This window comes from Sitophilus oryzae, unplaced genomic scaffold (assembly GCF_002938485.1).
Source record: "Sitophilus oryzae breed Bouriz unplaced genomic scaffold, Soryzae_2.0 scaffold_1107_pilon_pilon, whole genome shotgun sequence".
In the NCBI taxonomy this organism is placed as follows: domain Eukaryota; kingdom Metazoa; phylum Arthropoda; class Insecta; order Coleoptera; family Curculionidae; genus Sitophilus; species Sitophilus oryzae.
The window spans coordinates 205,673-226,625 of record NW_022145735.1 but is presented as its reverse complement, the minus strand read 5'-3'; the positions used below and the strand labels follow the sequence as shown (position 1 = coordinate 226,625).

General features: G+C 32.2%; 1 protein-coding gene across 2 annotated transcripts in view; it reads right to left on the bottom strand.

Annotated features, from left to right (window-relative positions):
• Positions 1–1,648: 1,648 nt before the first annotated feature.
• The window catches only part of LOC115880976 (flocculation protein FLO11-like), a 94,740-nt gene continuing 75,435 nt past the window's right edge, over positions 1,649–20,953 (bottom strand). The window contains exons 3-8 of one of the 2 annotated variants that reach the window (XM_030898324.1): positions 12,011–12,251; positions 9,225–9,346; positions 7,290–7,466; positions 7,041–7,236; positions 2,851–6,984; positions 1,649–2,789 (exon numbers count right to left, since the gene is read on the bottom strand). In XM_030898324.1, coding sequence (XP_030754184.1) covers positions 2,786–2,789; positions 2,851–6,984; positions 7,041–7,236; positions 7,290–7,466; positions 9,225–9,346; positions 12,011–12,251 — 4,874 coding nt within the window. In that variant the 3' untranslated portion in view covers positions 1,649–2,785. The remainder of the gene's footprint in view (positions 2,790–2,850; positions 6,985–7,040; positions 7,237–7,289; positions 7,467–9,224; positions 9,347–12,010; positions 12,252–20,953) is intronic. The other variant, XM_030898329.1, reaches the window with a different exon arrangement.

Below are 20,953 nucleotides of genomic sequence, written 5' to 3'. Positions count from 1 at the left end.
ATCTCTTTTACCACTGAATTTTTACGAATACCTCCTAGTAGATGGCGGGGTAATCGTTTTTAATTAGTTTTAACTGCATATTGTCAGATGGCACTGTTAAAAAAATCATAATTTGTATTTTTTTAAATTAAAATAGCTAATTGTTACAAAATAAATAATACAATAATATAAATAATATTTACACGCGCCAAATCGAATACTCCAGTAGTTCGGCGTCTCTTATCAACCGGACGGTTTTGATTTTTGATATTTTTACCTCTTTTTTATTCCAGATACCAACAAAATTCAAAAGCAAATGAATGAAAGTCGGCATTTTTCAAAGATATTCGGCATTCAGCATTTTTCTTGGATTGGACGATGGACGGTGTGATGGACGGTTAGATGAAGTATGTAGTCTTATGGTAGACTTTTTTTTGTAGTACAGGAGTTAGGAATATCGTATATTGCTAAAAAATAGAGCCAACTAAACGACTCTTGCTGAAGAAATGCAAGATTGGATTGCATTCGCAACGAAGGAAGGATAATATATTTCTGTTCCGGTAAGTAGGTACCTAACATTCCATTTTTTTCTGTTCCGAAATTTAATATTTCAGATATTAAAAAATCAGAAATATCATGAACAAAAAAATCATATCTATCAAGAACAAATAAAAAGCAATCAAACTACATATGTACAAAATAAAGAAATTGTAACAGATTGTAAGTGAACTAGGAGAAAAAGAATTTTTCTCAGAAGTCTCTTGTTTGACGGTGTGACTGAAGAGTAGGCAGAGACAAATTGAAGAGAAAATGGTAGGCATTGGAAACAAAGGAAACAAATGACTAATTAGTGAAACAGAGGACAATGTTGTGTTAAAAAATGAAACGTAGCAATGCTGTAAAAATGGATAAGTAAGTATACAGATAAAGACCAATTCATTTTTTTAAGAACGAATTAATCTATATCTATATCTATTAACTAATCAAATCAATCAATTCATTTCAAATTAAGCATTAATTTCACATTTGTTAACATTTTTATGTAAGTATTTAATGTGTATTAAGGTTCGTAATAATTACTTAATATGGATATTGTAGTAAGTCATATCTTATGGGTGCATATAAGTACCGTATGATCGAATAAAAACGGCGTCAACGATGGCTATGAAATGAAGATCGCTGTCATTTTATATGTAAAATTATATGGGAAATGTCATCGATCGTCATTTCCAAGCCAACTGGACGCTGTTTTTTTTCGATCATACGGTACATTTAGGTACCGTATGATCGAAAAAAAACGGCGTCCAGTTGGCTTGGAAATGACGATCGATGACATTTCCCATCTAAATTTACATATAAAATGACAGCGATCTTCATTTCATAGCCATCGTTGACGCCGTTTTTATTCGATCATACGGTACAATAAGCACACTTTATAATAACAAAATGAAGTTTTAATATAGTTTATAAAGCGTTTTGCGTTTAGGTTGGAAACAATAACATTATAAAAATATTCCTCCAGAATCTGTCCGAAGTATCGAAATTCTACTTTATTATTTTTACGTACAGGGTGTCCCATTTTCGTATGTTTTATGGGATTTCTCGCATATGGGTAGAGCCACTACGCAATAACTAATAAAAGGATTTAGAAAAATAATAAAACAACAAAAACCTGTTCTTATTTATTATCACTCCAATTCGAATAGACAATAATGTATAAAATTCCTCAATACATTCTTCAACATATTTGTAATATTGGCACAGGAATGCTTGACTAGCAATAATTTTTCTTCAAATATGTTTTGATTTTCTTTGGTTTGGTTCAGTCAACATATTTATTAAACTCCACTTTTTATTAGAATGCTTATCAAACAAATCTCTTGTCTTGGTAAGTAGAGGCACTGTGTGATGAATAAAAATGATATCACAATAATAGTCAATACTAAAACTTAATGTATGACATCGTTTTCATTCTATCACACAGTATACTGGGTTGTGCAGCGACACTGGAAACAGGAAATTGCATGCAAATTTTTACAGGGGAGCCAATATATGATCAGTTCAATGTTTGCATGGGATTTCCTGTTCCAACGACAATGCACCACCCTGTATATGTTATAAACAGTTGCTGATTGAACTAAACCTTACTTTTTAGTGTCTATTATCATCGTTATACAATTATTCTCGTTAAAATACAATTTAAATATACAATATTTACATAACAAAATACACTGGGAAACATAGTTTAATATGAATGGTAAAAGTAGAAATTTTTTTTATATAGTCTTAAAATATTTTATACTGTTAATATGTATAGGACGTTAAGTATATAGATATGTATCACCACTATATAAAGCTTAATAATTTTCTGTTAAATACTTCTGAAAGTCGTAGGTAATATCAAAATAAACTTGAAATTAAAAAAATATTATCTTATATGAAACTTACATTAAAATAAAACATAACAGAGCAGTTGGAAATAGGATAAGTTAAGAGATAATTAAAGTTTATACAATATAATTTAAGTATCTAAAAGTAAAGGAATGTTTTTAAGAAGTATGTAGTTTTGACACCTTAAAATGAAATGCTGTGTATTGCAACAAAATGTTTTTTTTTTTTGGAAATTAAGAAACAATAAGATTTAGGATTGAAATGGAAAATATTGGTGTCTTCACTTAGAAGTAAACTATATATAATTAATACTGGCATCACAATAATCTTGTTTTACCATGTGTGAGCTTTCATGTTTTTCTTCTTCAATATTGTGTGTACTGATTTCCTTCGTTTTGAGCTAAGTTGAATTGAATCACCTGATCAAGATTAAAAACAAAATAAAATACAGACAACTCAAAGTTTATGTTAATAACTCACCTTTTGTAGGAAGGAGTAGATGCTGTAACTTTCGACTGATTGTCTTGGTCATCTACTGTACTAGAAATACTATTTGAAACTTCTAATGGAGCTACAGAAAGATCTTCCGAAAGATCTGGCTGATTCGATTTAATTATAATTTGGTCAGAATTCAGTTCTTCTTTTATAGTGCTTGTGTTATTTTTAACTTTTTCAGTGTGATTGCTGTTTGACAGGTCATTACTGATCTTGATAGTCGTTATATCTATTGAGCTTGTTTCAGGTTGGCTTGAGCTACTAGGACTTACAGACGTATTAAATGAGTTTTCAGTTGATATTTCTACTGTAACGTTGCTTACAGACTCGGTAGACGATTGTAAAAATGTTGCCGAAGTTGTTATGTCGTTCATTTCTGTAGCAGTTGTAGTATTTGATGTTTCTGTTTCGTTCACTGTATTTTGTACAATATAATTATTGCTATCTTTATTCAAATCACTTACTGTAGTGTTTGGAGTACTTACAGTAGTGTTTGTGGAAAGTATGGTAGTAGTAACTTCCAAAGAACTCTCAGAGTTTGTAACTGGTTCAACAACTACAGTTGTAGATTCTAAAATAACTTCATTTAAACGTTCGCTAGATACATTTTTTAATACTTCAGCTGTTGTACTGCGTGGCATAATCGTTGTTAACATAGAATCAGTTTCAACAGTAGTTGTATCTAATGTAGTATTCATATCTTGAGTATTATTAGTCAGTACTTGTGCTGTCTCTAACATATTTATACTACTAGAATTAGATGAGGAGGTTAGATTATCAAATTCAAGGGTAGTTGTATCTATAGCTAGCAAATCATCGTCGTTAATACTATAGTATGGTGTAGTATTTTCTCTATCTTCATTAGGACTTAAGCTATGGTTAAATGCTTCTGTTGAAGTATGCTCTGTTGTGACTACATTATTAAGTTCGAAATTGTTCAGAATTATATTACTATGTCTTTCTTCTGGTAATACATGTGATGCTTCAGTAGTTATTTCATTTTGTTCATTGGGTAATGTAGTAAAACCTTCTGTTATAATAGTTATTGTTGAAGTAGGTAGTTCTTTACCTTCTGTTGTTTCAGCTGAGGGAACAAGTAACAACTTATCATTTTCTGAAGTAGGTAAGATTTCAATTTTCTTGTCGTCTGTAATAGCGTTTGTAATATTGTTCGATTCCTTATTGGTATCGTGAATCTTATAAATTTCGATTACAGTATTTTCAACCGTCGAGTTCTTGTTTGAATCGTTGATCTGTTTTGAAAGAAAGTCAGCCAAAGAATTATTGAACTCTTTATGATTTGTGTCCAAAATAGAGTTATAGAGCATAGTAACTATATCTTGATCAAACATATTTCCTGCTTTAGTGGTTGCCTCACTGCTTTGAGCAGGTTGTTCGGTTGTTTGAATTTCTTTTTCTAAATCCGTCGAAGTTTCGTTATGACTGTCATTACTAACTTGCACCAAACCATTTGAGTATGTTTCGTTTTCAGAATTGTGTTCTTCTTTTGTATTATTATCTTTACTTAAGTGTGTTGTATTTTGAATAATTGGCATGTCATTTGGATATAATAAAGTTCCATTTTCTGCTTCATTAATTAAAGTATTACTTTCGTGTGAAATAGAAGCAGTTTCATTAAAATCAGTATGTAAGGGTTCAACGTTTACATCCAAACTTTTATCTAATGTAGCATTTTCTGTACTAGGAATTATTGTAGTTACGGAAACAACATCGTGATTGAAGTTTCTTCCTTTGCCATGAGATGATATCTCGTTTTCTAAGTTATGGCTTGTTTCGACGATATTGTTGAAATCAGAATTCTCTATATTCCCATCGTCAGACTCGTTTCTTTCGGTGTCGTTGTGGTACGGGTACCAGTGATCACCAGAGTGAAGAATATTCACCAAAGTGTCGTTTTCTATTTCGGGTAAGAACGGTGACATGTTTTCGGTAACTACGTGATCAAAATGGTGAAACACCGGAATTTTTTCTGTAGGTTCTGTTGCAACAGTTGTGTTTTCAGAAGGAACAGTTCCTACAAGAGTGGATGTTTGGATTAGATTTTTTTCTGTCATGTTATTGACCAACGTGTCATGGTTGAAAATAGATTGTGTTGTCTGTTCTTGTGAGATTGAAGAAATATTTTCTGGATGTTCCTTCAAGTTCAGATCAATATTAATAGTTGTAATTTCTTCTCTACTTTGTTCAGTGTTTATTTCTTCGGATGTTGTGGATATCTCTTCATTAGACGAAATAGATTTTACCAATTTTGGAGATACATTTTCGTGAATAATAGGTCTAAATGTATTAACTTCTTCCGATGTTGTGGATGTTTCTTCTTCAGATTCTAATGCTTTTACTAGTTTCGGAGATACATTATCGTTCAAAATAGGTTTAAATGTATTTGTTTCTTCTTCTAAATTTTTAATAGTAGTCATATTTTCACTTGGCTCTGTTGAAGTTTGATAAGAAACTACTACAGGAATGAATATTTCTCTGGAACTATCAGGTGTTTTTGAGACGTTATTATTATTATTAGTTTCTGTTGTGTGATTATGCATATCTAACGCTTCTGAAGTGTGCTCTATACCAATGACACCTAATTCTTCTGAACTTCTGATTTCGTTAAGATCTTCTTCTTGTTTGGCGTGTTCTTCTGTGTATGATTTTGTTGAGTTTGAAGAAATCATAGACGGTTCTAGATATGTTGCTTCTTCACTTGAAAAATGTTGGTGACCTTCATAATCAGCTTGATCATGTGTATTTATTTGGTTTGGTTTAGTAGTTATTTCTGAACTCGAAACATCTACTGGTGTATCGGATTCCATCCCTGATATCGGTGTATTTTTATGATTATTTGAGTTGGTGTCATGGTCAATGTGGTGTGAAATTGATATTTGCTTTACATTAGCAACTTCTTCAGTATTTGGTTCTGGTGCAATTGTTATAATTTCAGTTTCGTTAGAATGTTCCGTCGGAGCAGCATTAAATATAACGTTATGATATTCGTGAACCTCATAAGCTTTTGATGCAGACTCCTCTTGATATTCCTTATGAGTTTCTTCGTGTTCTGTTTCAGGTTTTAAAGAGGACGTTGAAACAAATACTACGTTATGCTCGGAATTTGGCTCAGCATTTGGCTCTGGAGTGGACTCAGAGTTTTCCTTAGATACTTCTTGGGAAGATACATCAGAATTTGGTTCAGGAACTGGTTCAGCACTTGGTTCGGACTTAGGCTCAGCAGTTGGTTCGGTAATAGATTCTGAATTTGACTCAGAGCTTGGTTTAGCCATTATTTCAGAAATTGGTTCAGGATTTGGTTCAGCGTTTGGTTCAGCTGTTGGTTCAGGGTTTGGCTCAGTATTTGGCTCAGCACTTGGCTCAGGACTTGGTTCAGCATTTGGCTCAGTATTTGATTCATGTCTTGGCTCAGGTTCTGAGTTTGGCTCATGTTCAGGACTTGGTTCAGAACTTGGCTCCGGCTCTGAACTTGGCACAGGTTCAGAACTTGGCTCCGGTTCAGAACTTGGCTCCGGTTCAGAATTTGGTTCCAGTTTAGGACTGTGTTCATGATTCGGCTCAGAGCTTGTCTCAGGGTTTGGTTCAGCATTTGGCTCAGGGCTTGGTTCAGAAGTTGGTTCAGGACTAGGCTCAGGATTTGTCTCAACATTCCATTGTTGAATACTGTGTTCAGATGACTGTTGAATTTTCTTTTCCGCTGAGCTTGTAGAATGTTGAGTGGTAAAGTCAGAGTGTCCCTGATGTAAGCCTCCATGTATATCAAAAGTGTCAGACGATGTAATAGACTTCTCCTTGCAAGATTTACCATCCTCATCTATAACTTGGTTGTCTGGGCAAGTACAAACAAAATCTAGATGTTCCGAATAATCGAATTCACAACCATGTTCACAGCCGTTACTGTTGTTTTGACATATATCAGTAATTTGTTCCACTGATACAACTTTAGGTGCTAAATGATATTCTCGAATAAAATCACCGTTGTTCCTGCGAATATTGTTAATTTCATTAGATATTTCTTTATCTACTTCATCGTTGTTAGAGTTTGAAACATCTTTGTACTGCCATGCCACTCTAAATTTCACCACTATACTTCCAGACCTAAAAAATGAAAATTTTCGATATACTAATATATTAGTTATACGGAAACTACTTACTCAAAATCCATAATCTTGATATCCAAGTTACCAATGTTTGATCTCAACATATTATTAGCTAGTAAGTAGGTTCTCAATTCCTCCTCGATAGTATTAGCTAACAGTTGATATTCGTAGCTATTTTTGTTTTTCAGTGCTTCAGAAAATTCCCTGTTATCGATGGTTATTTCAGATTCCAATGCTCGTGGTACTAAAACTGATTTAAATATAAAATATACCTTTGTATATTAAAAACAATCTATAGTATACCTTTTGGAGGGTGCGTTATACTGGGTATTATGGGTTGTAGTGATGTTTCTGTGCTAGATTGAGCGTTACCTATGTCATTAAATATTCCAGCCCCTTTAACGGATGGTTGATTGTCGTTGAATTGCCTTGCTGTCATTTCTTTAAGAACTATGGGGGTTTTGTTGCCGATAACTCCAACTAAAAACAAATACATACAGTTTCCTATGTCTACAACTTGTTATTTTATTTATACATATTGTGTTTTCATATTGGTAATACTCTTATAAAATTTCATTACTCTATTGCTTTTAATTTTCAAGTTAAAAAATAAGAACATTACACTTCCCCAAAATTGCAATGGATAATATATCTATATCTCTATATTATATCTTTGTTTTTGACCCAACGTTTATAAAGTGTTAGACTTAAATATATGCTAAATATTTTTAGGAGTGATATATTTCGACCCCAGGAACACGTGTAGACTTACAATGATGAAGAATCATATCCATTACACTCAGCTATATTCTTAATGTAATCTTTTCCTATTTTATATCTTTCGTTGGTAAGTGAGTAACTAATAATAATTAATCTATGAACTAACGATAAGGATATAATTTCTTAATCTCTGATATTACCATGCTTACGGCACTAAGAAGGATATAAATACAGAAAAAATCTGGTAGTTCTCAATTTTTTTAAAAAATAATGATTTTTTTTTTGTAAAACTTGAATAACTCGGTTATTTTGGACATATGTATTTGAAAAACGGTAAAGAGAAAATATGTTTTTTTTTCAAACGTCACAAAAGTATTAATTTTTGCGACGTGATTGCAATATAAAAAAGTCATTTTAACGCCTAGGCATAAAAGTAAAGCACTTTTACGCCTAAGCATAAAAGTACGAAAACGTTGTACGAAAATATATTATTAAACTGACATAAAATAAAATAAAAACACTAAATCGCCACAAAACACCAAAACACTTTTACTTTTACACTGGACGCGCGTTTCGCTAACCATGTTAGCATCATCAGCAGATGATTATAAACAGTTTATAATCATCAGTTTATATAAACAGTTTATAATCATCTGCTGATGATGCTAACATGGTTAGCGAAACGCGCGTCCAGTGTAAGTAAAACTGTTTTGGTGTATTGTGGTGATTTAGTGTTTTTATTTTGCTGTGTAACACCAAAGGTTCCAACCCTCAACTGTAATCTGACATAAAGTGCCAAATTCAACTAGGGTAACCATTGTTTCTCGATATATAATTACATAATATATGACTTTTAAATCTTTTAATATTATTTGGAACTTTTGAAATTGTTTAAAAAATGATTTGTGGCGTTTGAAAAAAAAATGGCATTTTCTATTCGGAGTAAAAATTACTTTTTGTGCCTCGCTTTTTGTGTCAAACGTACAGCCTTACCACAAAAAGTGTCATTTTTACTCCTAATAGAACAATATACCATTCTTTTATGGAGATCTACCATACCTGACAATATTTGCACTTCTTTAAGACTGACCCCGTATAACAAATTACCCTGTATTAAACACCCTATAGATGATAAATTAAAATATATAAAAATTGAGTACCAAAAAAAGTAATTCCGAGATTAAGTTTCTACTTTTTCCAGTTTAAAACAATTAAATTAATTCTAAAACAATCTGAAATATGCCCGAACGATAATTTTAATTCAATTTAATTGATTAAATTGATCTTTCCTTTAAAGATGTTTATCGAAAGCGCTCCCAGCCGATGATTTTCAACACTTTCGACCAATTAAAGCAATATGACAAGATCGTTAAACGATACAAAGTAAAATCGGTTTGTTGACTTTTCGGTGACATACCGGCAACGTATATCAAAGCGGAAGATTTTTTACGTGTTTGCGTGCGTTCTTTTTTTCTTTTCTTTTAGTGTCCGCAGCGAGAGTGAAAGTGTTTTACTCACCAGCTGCCAAGATTCCAATGATTAGCGCAGCGGCCACAATGCATACGCACAATATCCAGCAGAGGTATTTGCTGCGGTTCTTCTTGTTCCTTTTGTCCGCCGTAACGTATAATTTCTCGCCTCTGAAAAAATAATAAAGATTATGTTAATAAAATACAGGGTGTCCCAATATTTCGTGGACATAGAACTACTACGTATTATTGGAATCAAAATAGGTTCATTGAACACAATTTACTTCTGTACGGGATGGCCAACTAAGAATGGACGCCGGCTGTATCTCAGAAACTACTTATAGTATAACTTTGGGAAAAAAATTCTTATAAGTAAATCGACCAAGAGAAATTGCTGGATTTTCAAGTTCGAAAAATGTCCGCTAGGGGGCGTTTCTCTGATAGCCAATCAGAAAACAGGATTTTTCTCAAAAATATGCAGGTGAACAGGTATTTTAAATATTACTATTGTAATCATCGAGAAATTTGTAACTTTTTTGATATAGAGTATTTTGCTCCATCTCATAAAATAAAGTGGTGGGGGAAGGTTAAACGTGCTTTTATTAAAGTAACTCCGGTTAGAGAGAAGATAGAAAGTTGCGGTTTGGCGCTGATATTTTGGAAATTTTGTGCTCTATTTAACGGTGCAAACAGAAATATAGCTTCCTATTTAAATTTTTTATGCAAAAGCGCAATATCTGTTATGATGACAAACAGCGCCCTCTAGTTACTACGAAAAAAATTATGGAAACAAAATTTATACTGCAGATCATTAAGGAAGAAAAGCTCTTTTAAACGAGCCCTAGTTTGTTTAAATCGGCTAACCCAAACCAGAGTTCTCCTTATTTTAATAAAAGCAAGTTTAACCTTCCCCCTCCACTTTATTTTATGAGAGAGCAAAATACTCTATATCAAAAAAAAATTCTAAAATTTTCAAAATTTCTCGATGATTACAACAGTAGTATTCTATCTAGTAGTTTTCTGATTGGCTATAATAATTTCCAGCGATTTCTCTTGATCTATTTACTTATAAGAATTTGTTTCCCAAAGTTATACGATAAGTAGTTTCTGAGATACAGCCGGCGTTCATTCGTAGTTGGCCACCCGGTACAGAAGTGCCTCGTTTGTCCGTTATACAGGGTGGTCTAATCCGTATTCCGGAAACTTCGGCAGCATATTCTGCAGATAAAAGTAGGCAAAAAAGTTCGTATGAAAGTATGTCCTAAAACGCTTAGTTTCGGAGATTGTAGACGTTTCATTTTTATTTCGATTTTTCCAAAATAATTTCCGAAATAGAATAAAAAGTCAATACATGTCATTATTGACAAAAAATAAACATATTGAGTAGAACTTTTTATTTTCTTAAATTAATAATAAATTTTTCTTCGAAAAAATTATATTATAAAATAGTTTCTGTTGAACTGTTGGCACAAAAACATTTCAAATTTATGATTTCAGTCTAATAACTATTTAGTCAATATGTTATTTATGTCAATGATATCAGGTATTGATTGATAATTAAGATTCCAAATATCTCGAGAACCATTACTGGTAGCGATTCTAACCAAGAGACCTTTTTTACGTAAAAAACGTCGTAAATGTATATCTTTTTACTCAGTAATTTTATACAGGTACGGACGAAAAGTTAATAGTCTTCAAACCAGTTAAAATATGTAGGTGGCGCCTTCTACAAGTAGGAGTCATATATTCATCAAAATCAAAAATTCCAGATACCAATTTTCATCTAAATATTGACGTTACTTCAGAAATTATTTGAAAAAAAATCGAAATAAAAATGAAATTTCTATACCCTGTATCTCCTAAACTAAGCATTTTAGGACATACATTTATACGGACTTTGTTACTTATTTTTATCTGCAGAATATGCTGCCGAAGTTTCCGGAATAGAGTTCAGACCACCCTGTACAGAGAGCACCAAATAAATAAACACATTTTTTAAGCTATCTTAAGAACCGTTATTCCGATTTTAATGAGATTTGGTGTACCCATGTTTTACTAAGTGCTTTAATTTTCGACTTTCACCAAAATCAAGAGAATATACGGGAAGGATAAAAACTACCTCCACCCCTACACAAAAATGTTAGTGTAAATATTTTCCAACTCCACCGACGACAGATTTTATTTTCGTAAAATAATCTCTCTAGTATTTACTACATTTTTTGTCTCTTGTATAAAAACGCCACATCTCATGGTTTTTGAAAAAAAAATTTGGAGAATTTATTTTTCCAAAGCAGACCTACAAAATATACAGGGTGTTATTAATATTATAACATAACATTTGCATCTTTATACAAAAGTTTGTCCGTTAGAGGGCATCAATAAAAAATAAACCCGAATATTAATTTTTTAGGATTTTTATGAAGCTTATTGTCAAATATAATTTGTGATACCTACATAAAATGTGTGTGTTTTAACGAAAACCAGACCGGAGACATCAAAACAAGATAATAAGTGCATCTACCAGGTACTGCTATGATCGAAAAAGAAACGGCGTCCGAGATGGCTATGAAATGAAGATCGCTGTCGTTTTATAAGTATAAAACATTAAAATACATGAAAATTTTAAGGTGTCCTTTTATCGTGCCGGTGAGTGTATAAACTCAGTAAGTAGTTTTACGATAGGTTACTTCAGACTTGATAATGGGCAATAATATATTTGACCGAAACGTTGCGTAAAGTTTCAAAATTAAAGACAATGCCAGTCCAGCCAGGGAGATATTTTATTTCATGATTCATCATTATTTACCAATTTTAAACTTAAGTAAAGGGTTTTACCTCATGTATTTGCGATGTTCGTTGACAGGTACGAAATACTCATCGTAGGAAATCCTTCTTTCCTCGTCGTTGCCCTTTTTCACAGGGATCTCGCTGATCGAATTCACTTCGTAGGGAGCGTCCACACTGCCATTGGTCATCGGCTTCAAGTTGATCAGCTCCAAATTGACCATTTCGTTCATCTGGTCGTCGCGCGTCATGTCACCATTGATGGGTTTCGTGTTGTTGAATGAACTTCTTACTGAAATAAGCAAAAGAAATAATAAGCTATTATTATATTCAATTTTTTTGTGGACTTTTTTTAAATAGACCTTAATTTTGGTTTCTCATTATATTTCTCATTTTTTAAAACTTGACACACGGCCTTGAATGACGGCCCTGACGCACAAGCTAGCGAGAGGAAAAGTGGTAACGGCAGTGATGCCACAGCCACCCCATTCTGGCTAGATCTACCCCTTTATAAAACAATTTAACCCCGCTATTTTACCCCGATGAAAAATAAGCTTGTGGCAACACTGGGTAACGATCTGTACCAAACGCGGCTAAGAAAATCACTATAATAAACTTAATACTGTACTAGCCTTGATGTGTACCAATATCCTCTGGTTGTGTGCCAGAAAGTAAGTTTTCATGCATATTTTCATCGATAGCGGCAAACGAGTCTAGGTAAAGCACCTAGCTCATTTGCCAGCTCAGAATTACAATTTAGAGTTAGTAACTCGTATACTGATGCTTCCAAAACGAAAGCAGGGACAGGGATAGGAGTATTTGGGCCGAAAACTAAATACTCCGAACCAATGGGCACCTACCCCAGTATCCTTCAGGCCGAAATTTGCGCTATCGAAAGATGCGTACAATTTATCTTAGATAGGAACTATCAAAAACAGGAAATTGCCATCCTATCCGATAGTCAAGCAGCACTTAACGCGATCAACTCAGTAACCATCAATTCGCAGTTGGTCAAAGAATGCCTAGAGAAGCTCAACAAATCAGGCAAAAAAAATAAAGTCCTCCTACTCTGGGTGCCTGCTCACCAAGGGATAGAAGGCAATGAAAAAGCAAATGATCTAGCTAGAAAAGGAGCGAACACTCCACTAACTGGACCAGAACCGTTCTGTTTTCCAAACGGGAACCAACTGAAAGCGGAACTGAAGAATCTGGAAGACTCCATCCGTAACTTGGAATGGGTGTCCTCTAACGGTCTGAGACACTCGAAAAAGTTCCTTAGAACTAACGACCGAGAAAAATCAAAGGTTTTCCTAGATTTAAGTAAAAACAATCTTCGGATTGTCATGGGGTTTCTAACAGGGCACTGTCTCCTCTACGAACACCTCAGTAGGCTGAAACTGAGAAACAACGGCGAATGCAGATTTTGTGGGGAAAATGGGGAAACACCAGAACACCTTATCACTGAATGCGCCGAGACGACGACCATTCGTGCCATGAACTTTGGTACGTCTGATGTCGAGGATGGAGAGCTGGCCTCTATGGAGCCGTCTCAGATACTGGCTTTTGTTAAACTGTATGATGAGTTATTACTCGTTATAACTCAAGAAAGGGGAACACACAATAGATATATAAGGTCGCGGTGATTAACTCCCCTCCTGAACATTCTACATTCTAGTAACTCGTATTTTCATTGGAGGACACTGTCATATTTATTTCAAACCAATAATCAACGAGAATATTCGTATAATTTAATAAAATTACTTTTTTCCATAGCAATTGTTAAAATTGCGGTATATCATAGATAAATGCAACAAGTTTAGATTGGAAAGCCCGTAAAAATTTTGGGTCGCGAAATTATTTTGGGTCGCGACCGTTATACGCGATCTGGCGCTGCTATAGCGGTCGCTAAGAACAACGGCAAACAAAAACAGAAATAATTTTCTCTTGTCAAAGTCAGAATCTTCAAAAATCATAATAATCAGATAATAATCTTTCAACATCCAAACCGCTCTCATTAAAGAAATTCCGAAAAGTGTTGTATAGCGTCCATTTCCAAAGTAATAATTGCTATCTTGTGAGTTTAATTCAAGTTTTATTTACTCCAACCGGTGATAATTGTGAAAAAGTGGCATTAAAAACTTAAAAAGCTGTGCTGTGAACTGTGAACTGCAAAAACCACATCGTGGATCGTGGCATAACGTCGGTTTCCAATGTTTCATAGGTATTTCATGCATGCGTCCTTATATAAAATAAAGTGTCTTGTATGCAACACAATCTCTTTTATTTATAAAATTAAACGAAAATAATAATAAATTTGAATAAACAATATTTGGCGATATAATTCCGGAAAAAGCCGAACCGCTCCGAAATTTTCAAAAGTTTTGGGTCGCGACCGTTGCAAGAATAGCGCCAAATAGTGTTTACATTGTCCTTATGGGCACTTTCCATTCTAAACTTGTTTCATTTATCTATGCGTTATATCTATCAAAAATAGTAGATAAAATAGTACTTTAACCGCAAAGGTAGATTAAATGATACTTTAACAGCGAAGATAGGTTAAAAACTTTATTTCTTCTCGCACGTTTTTTAATTGCTTCCATTTTTAAAAATTTTTGTATTTCTTTTTATTTTTTATTATTCGGGATTTAAACGGGAGTAGTTTGGATATGGCGTTTGTCGCCTCAGCCTGAATATCTGTTGGTAATTTACTTATTTCGTTTTGAGCCATTTCTGGCTCCAATTCAATCAGCAATCGACACGAAAAAGAATTAAAAAATATTGATTGAAAACTGACAACTAAAGAGACAGCTTTATTTATTTGTCAAATTACATAGAAACCAACGCCAACCCAGCACAATATTTTTTCTATTCGTAATAAATTTCTTGAAATAATAATTTCTGAATATTTTTTAAAACGTAACTCGCTATGGAAAAAAATATTGTTTTATACACGACGATAAAATTGTATTATCGTCTCCCGAAATTAATCTTTTCGGTCGACGATAAAATACCATTTTATCGTCTTGTATAAAAAATAACTAGTAAATCACTATAAATAATGAATAATGAATAAAACATTTAAACAAAAACAGCTGTGGTCCACCACACAAAATAAATTGTTGGTTGGTGGTAGTCATAGATATAGATGTAGTAATATGTTGGTTTAATGGCCATAGCTGCCATAGAATTATCGTTTTTAAAAAAAAATGAAAAAAAAAACATTATAAAATTATAAAGCTAGAATACGGTCTTATATTAGCTCTAATTTTTTGGAAGTATACAGGGTGAGTTTCCTACGATGTTCTCTATGGGTATCTCGGAAACTACTGGAGATAGAGAGTCGGTTAAATGGCGAAAGAATTGCAGTTTTCTGGGGTCATATATATGCGCCTTTCAGATTTTTGAAAAAGTTCATGGCTTACTAGATATTTCGAAAAAAAAACAAATTTTGGCTATTTTAAAAATTGTCCCTAATTCCATTATAATCTATTTTAGACAAAAAAGTTTCCAGATAAAAGTTGTAAATAATCACATCCTTAATGAGATTGTGTCCTCCGTTTTTTTCTAAAGCCTGTCATTTTTGACATATGACAAAAACATATGTTTTTTTAATTGGAAACCATAGTTGGCTATGACTTTATAAAAAGAGCCATTTTTTAAGCTTTTCAGCGATATAAGCTATAATATGTTTACTTCGAAAAATTATCGAGCTATAGCCAATTCTTATCATTTTTAAATAATTTCACTTAGTTAGCCATGGAAACAAGTTTAATCGTCTTTGCTCTCATAAATGTGAAGCTGCCACATCCAAACTTTGTAAATTAAAATAAACAAAAATTGTAAATATGAATTTTTCAAATGAAAAAAAGCGTGTAAAATTATTGGTTCAACTTTTCTTGACCATACATTTTCGAGGATACGTTGACAGGTGAATGTTATGTTTTTTAGAGAACGATTTTCAAGACTTGTTCAGGATAATTATTATCTTTCTTGACTAATTTCACTTAGATTGCATGGCATTCTTATTGTGTTATGATTTATAACTTAAAAAGTCAGAATATAATACTAAATGGTTCTTTAGAATTTACATTACACAAACTAAAACTTAAAAAAATAATATGACTGCAGTCACTGCATACACTTTAAGTTATTTTAGAAAATGTTCAAAAAATCCGCCATTGTTTTGAGTTACATCTTTTTAAAACTGAATTATTACCTATTCTCACAGAAGGACCGGTCGACTTAATCAAACTTTCGTACCGCCACTTCGAGTACCTCTGTTAATTCATAAGTTCTTTTGTAAACCTTATTGTTAACCATACCGCATAAATAAAATGAATAGGTCAGGTGATCGAGGAGGCCCATGCAATTAGTCCACCTCTTCCTATCCCTGAGTTTATATTATTATGATATAAATAATTTTTAACATTTCTTTCATATGGGAGGGGGGTCATAATGAAAGTCATGTTGGAAACACTCTATTGATGCGCGAGTATCTACACGCTTTTCTTCATTTGAGAAATTCATATTTACAATTTTTGTTTACTTTAATTTACAAAGTTTCGATGCGACAGCTTCACATTTCTGAGAGCAACGGCGATTGAACGTGTTTCCATGGCTAACTAAGTGAAATTGTTTAAAAATGATAAGAATTGGCTATAACTCAGTAATTTTTGGAAGAAAACATATATAGGTTATATCGCTAAAAAGCTTAAAAAATGGCGTTTTTTATGAAGTCATGGCCAACTATGGTTTCTATTTAAAAAAACATATGTTTTTCATATGTCAAAGATGACAGGTTTTAGAAAAAAACGAAGGACACAATCTTATTAAGGATGTGATTATCTACAACTTTTATCTGAAAACTTTTTGTCTAAAATAGCTTATAATGGAATTAGGGACAATTTTTAAAAATGCCGAAATTTGTTTTTTTCAAAATATCTAGTAAGCCATGAACTTTTTCAATCGGAAAGGCGCATATTTATGACCCCACAAAACTGCAATTCTTTCCCTATTTAACCGACTCTCTATCTCCAGTAATTTCCGAGATACCCATAGAGAACACCGTAGGAAACTCACCCTGTATAAAAAGCATTCATAAAAAAATATATCCTTCAAATCCTACAGTTTAATAGTTTCACTTCAAATATGCGCACATAGTGTCTACACTGTTTTTTTCCATATTATTATTCATAGCGAAAATAATAGTAACAAAATGAACAATTTATTTAAATATGTATTAATGGAAAGGAAGGAAGAAATGACACCTCATTTTGATTTTACTACGAAATTTCATCATTTTTTTCCGACGTTTGGCTGAGCATCTGTGTAGTTTTATTACAATTTAATCTGTCCCTGTGTCTTTTATAGTTTTCGAGAGCACAAATGTCGCCAAAAATTATTATTTTTATTTCTCTGTGAAATACATTCTTTAAGCTGATAATGGTATTCCCGTCGCCTACCTCCATAAAAAATATGACCTTTTTATTATAGACATTTGGCATTTAATGAGAAACCAGCGTTTCTTGTAAATATACCGTGTAACTGCTCGCTCTTCATGCCTGAGGCTAAAATAAAAGGAGACAGGTGGATGGAAAAAGTAGAATTGGTAAACAATAATTTAAATAATTCAATATTTTTCTCTTTTCTTGAATAAGCGTGCTTTTTTTACTTAAAATAATAAAAACTAATTTAATTGCGTTTGTTAACAGGTTTTGAAAAAAAGATTGTGTATAATAATTATGTCCATTATTTCTATTGCTTAATTACAGTATTGGTTGTCACAAATTATTATATATGTTTTAAAACATATGATAATCGGCTAATACTTCCACTTTTTTCAAACCTTAAATTGTTCTATACTATTACAAAAAGCATAATTTTTTTCTGTTTTTAGGGTTCCGTACCCAAAGGGTAAAAACGAGAACCCTATTACTAAGACTTCGCTGTCCGTCCGTCCGTCCGTCCGTCTGTCACAAAGGTCTATCTTATAAACCGTTATAGCTAGACAGTCGAAATTTTTACAGATAATGTATCTATGTTGCCGCTATAAGAACAAATACTAAAAACAAAATTAAATAAATGTTTGTAAATAAAAAAGTACTTGCACTAAACATTATCTTTTAAGTAAGGATTTTACATCGAATCTTTCAAATCCTCGGTGGCCGCGTGGTTAAAGCCTAGGACTTTATGCTCTGCTATGACGTTGGAGCCGTAGTAAGGCAGGTTCGAATCCTAGCCACGGCGACTTTTTTTTAATCGTTTTTTTTTAATTTTTACATATTTATTTTTACTTTTTACATATTTATTATTGATTAATACAATTGTTAGGAATGTGTTTCTTCATTTTTTTTTAAATTACTTATACGCGCATTCAAAATTTCAGCTAAATCGGGAAAAAAGTTTATAATAATATAGTGTCTAATGTTGTATAGATAATGAATGGTACGGAACCCTTCGTGCGCGAGTCCGACTCGCACTTGACCAATTTTTTAATTAATAATAATATGTAAACATAAACAGTTAACAGTATAATCGAAAAAAAACGGCGTCAAAGACGGCTGGTGAATGACAGTCGGTGATAATTTTGGCGTGGTCAATCTCTAGTCGTCATTTACTAAAAATTGACATAAACCTTGTCAAAAATTAATAAAAATTATACAAAGATAAAAAGGATAGACCCCCCGTTTCGAGACACACAAATCTATTCCCAAAAAAATATTTTTCTCAAATTTTAAACTTAAAAAAAAACATTTAAAAACCATTTTTACTCAATATAAAAATAAGTTATAACTTTCTTAAGGCCAACTGGTAGTAAGCACCATTAAAAAATAAAGAAGAGTACGTGCCAAACATTTATGAATCTATAAGGAGTGAGGTTACTCTTCTGCCTGAGCGTTGATGTCTTTTAACATAGACATATACAGTGTCGCTGATATATATGGGAACGCTCGATTATTAGGTAAAATATAGAATATACGGCAAAAAGTTAATTAAAAAAGTTATAGGTTATAGGGGTTTCTATTAGCTAGTAGTAAATTTAAGCTTACAGGGTCGGTCATAAAGCTCTTAATCAAAATTTCTTTTTTAAATGCAACCCCCTGTATATTATTGCACATATTTCAATTCTTCCTTCAATTTTTACCCTCTATACAAGTAAAATGTAAACAAACCGTTTGATAATTTACAGTTTGATTTGAAATCTGCATTAATCTTTTTTACAAGATTTGACATTTTCATTGGCGTAATTTCTATTTTATTTGTAACATTGTTCTATATTAGTAAAATATAGAGACTATGAAATACCTATACAGAAACCAATCAGGTGTTTATTTTACATTAAATTAATAATCCTTGGTTATTTTGTAAGTTAATATTATAATAAAGAAATTTGATCTGAAGAATAGATAATACATCTCATAAATTATGTAAACGTATAAGTAATATAAGGACGTTATGAACATATTAATTAACACTAAGATAACATAATTGACAGTGTCATTTGACAAGATAGTTTTACAAATTGGATGATGTTCTCAAGTAACAAAGTGAGCTGTTAGGTATATAAGGACCTAATATTATTTACAGTACATGCAAAATGCAAATAATGTATATACATATATACAGATTGATCTCCAAGGTTGTAACGTAATATTTCATTTTATACTTATAATTGTATTAGGTAATATAATATAAAGGTTATGCTTATATCTAACCTAACATATTTTATTAAATTATTAAAAAAGAACTACTTTATATTATTTTTTAATATAATCTTAATTAGATACTTATGAGCACAGTGTACAGTGTATTATTTATGAAATTGTTATAAACCATTTATGGTTAAGTAAGAAATCTGACAACAAAAAGATACTATAAATTCATAGAAAAATACACTGGGTGTCAAATCACACTCTGCAAATGCCAATTTTGACGCAAACTGAAAATATGGCAAAAATAGTTAAATTTAAAAAAATAATATTAAAATATGAAATTTATAAGGAATTAAATGTAGAATTTTGAAATATAATAGCAAACATATACATTATAACTTAAGTATTACACTGCAATATGGCAAATATTCTATTCAAACGAAATTCAACAATATTTACAATGCCTCAAATTTGTCAATGTATTTTTATCCATATCTATTGAAGTTGGTTGGTATAGGAGAAACACACTGTATAGAAATAGAGATATAGAATAGAAAGAATTCAAATTGTATAGTTATTTTACTCTAGAGACGTGATGTAATCGAATTCTTAAATTTTCTCAACGAATACTGGAACTAATGCCTACCTATTCCAACATTCTAAATAATAGAGCATTCTAATTTCCAATTTGTTTACGGTTCATGTAATAAATATTTGAAATTAGTTACAAATATTATTATAAATGAAATTAACAATAGATTAATGTGCCTTTGTGATGGGTTCTGAACAATCTACTAGAAAAAGAAAGAGAGCATTAAAATAAAAACTTAAGCAATATTTACACAGTAGAAAGTAGATAATTCAGAGTGAAAAATCATCCAGTATAATCATTCTTGTTTGCATAATTTCATCCAGTGCGCAGTTTCACATCCTGCGCACTATCAGTGTTTCCTACTTAGTGTCATTAAAGAGGTGTAAATACAACTTTACATCTCTCCAAAAACATTAGTGTGAATATCCTATCCTTGTTTCTAGGTTAATATCGCTGTGGTATCATGGTCTTGTGGTGGTAGATGTCTTGTTCAAGAAGAGATGCAAAGATTTTAATGAGGAATAATAACACATATCGTCCCAATACAACACTATGATCAATTCAACCAGACACACCATTTCTTACAGGCAAGTGCCTTATAAATATTTCTTTGATGTTAATGACATCTGAGAATTATCAATAAGGGCTACAATAATCCTTTAAACTCCTCCATAACCTCTTTTAAAAATTATTTTTAATTTTTAGTTAAAGCCGGCCCTACACGATGTGTCCAACGTTGGTTCCAACGTT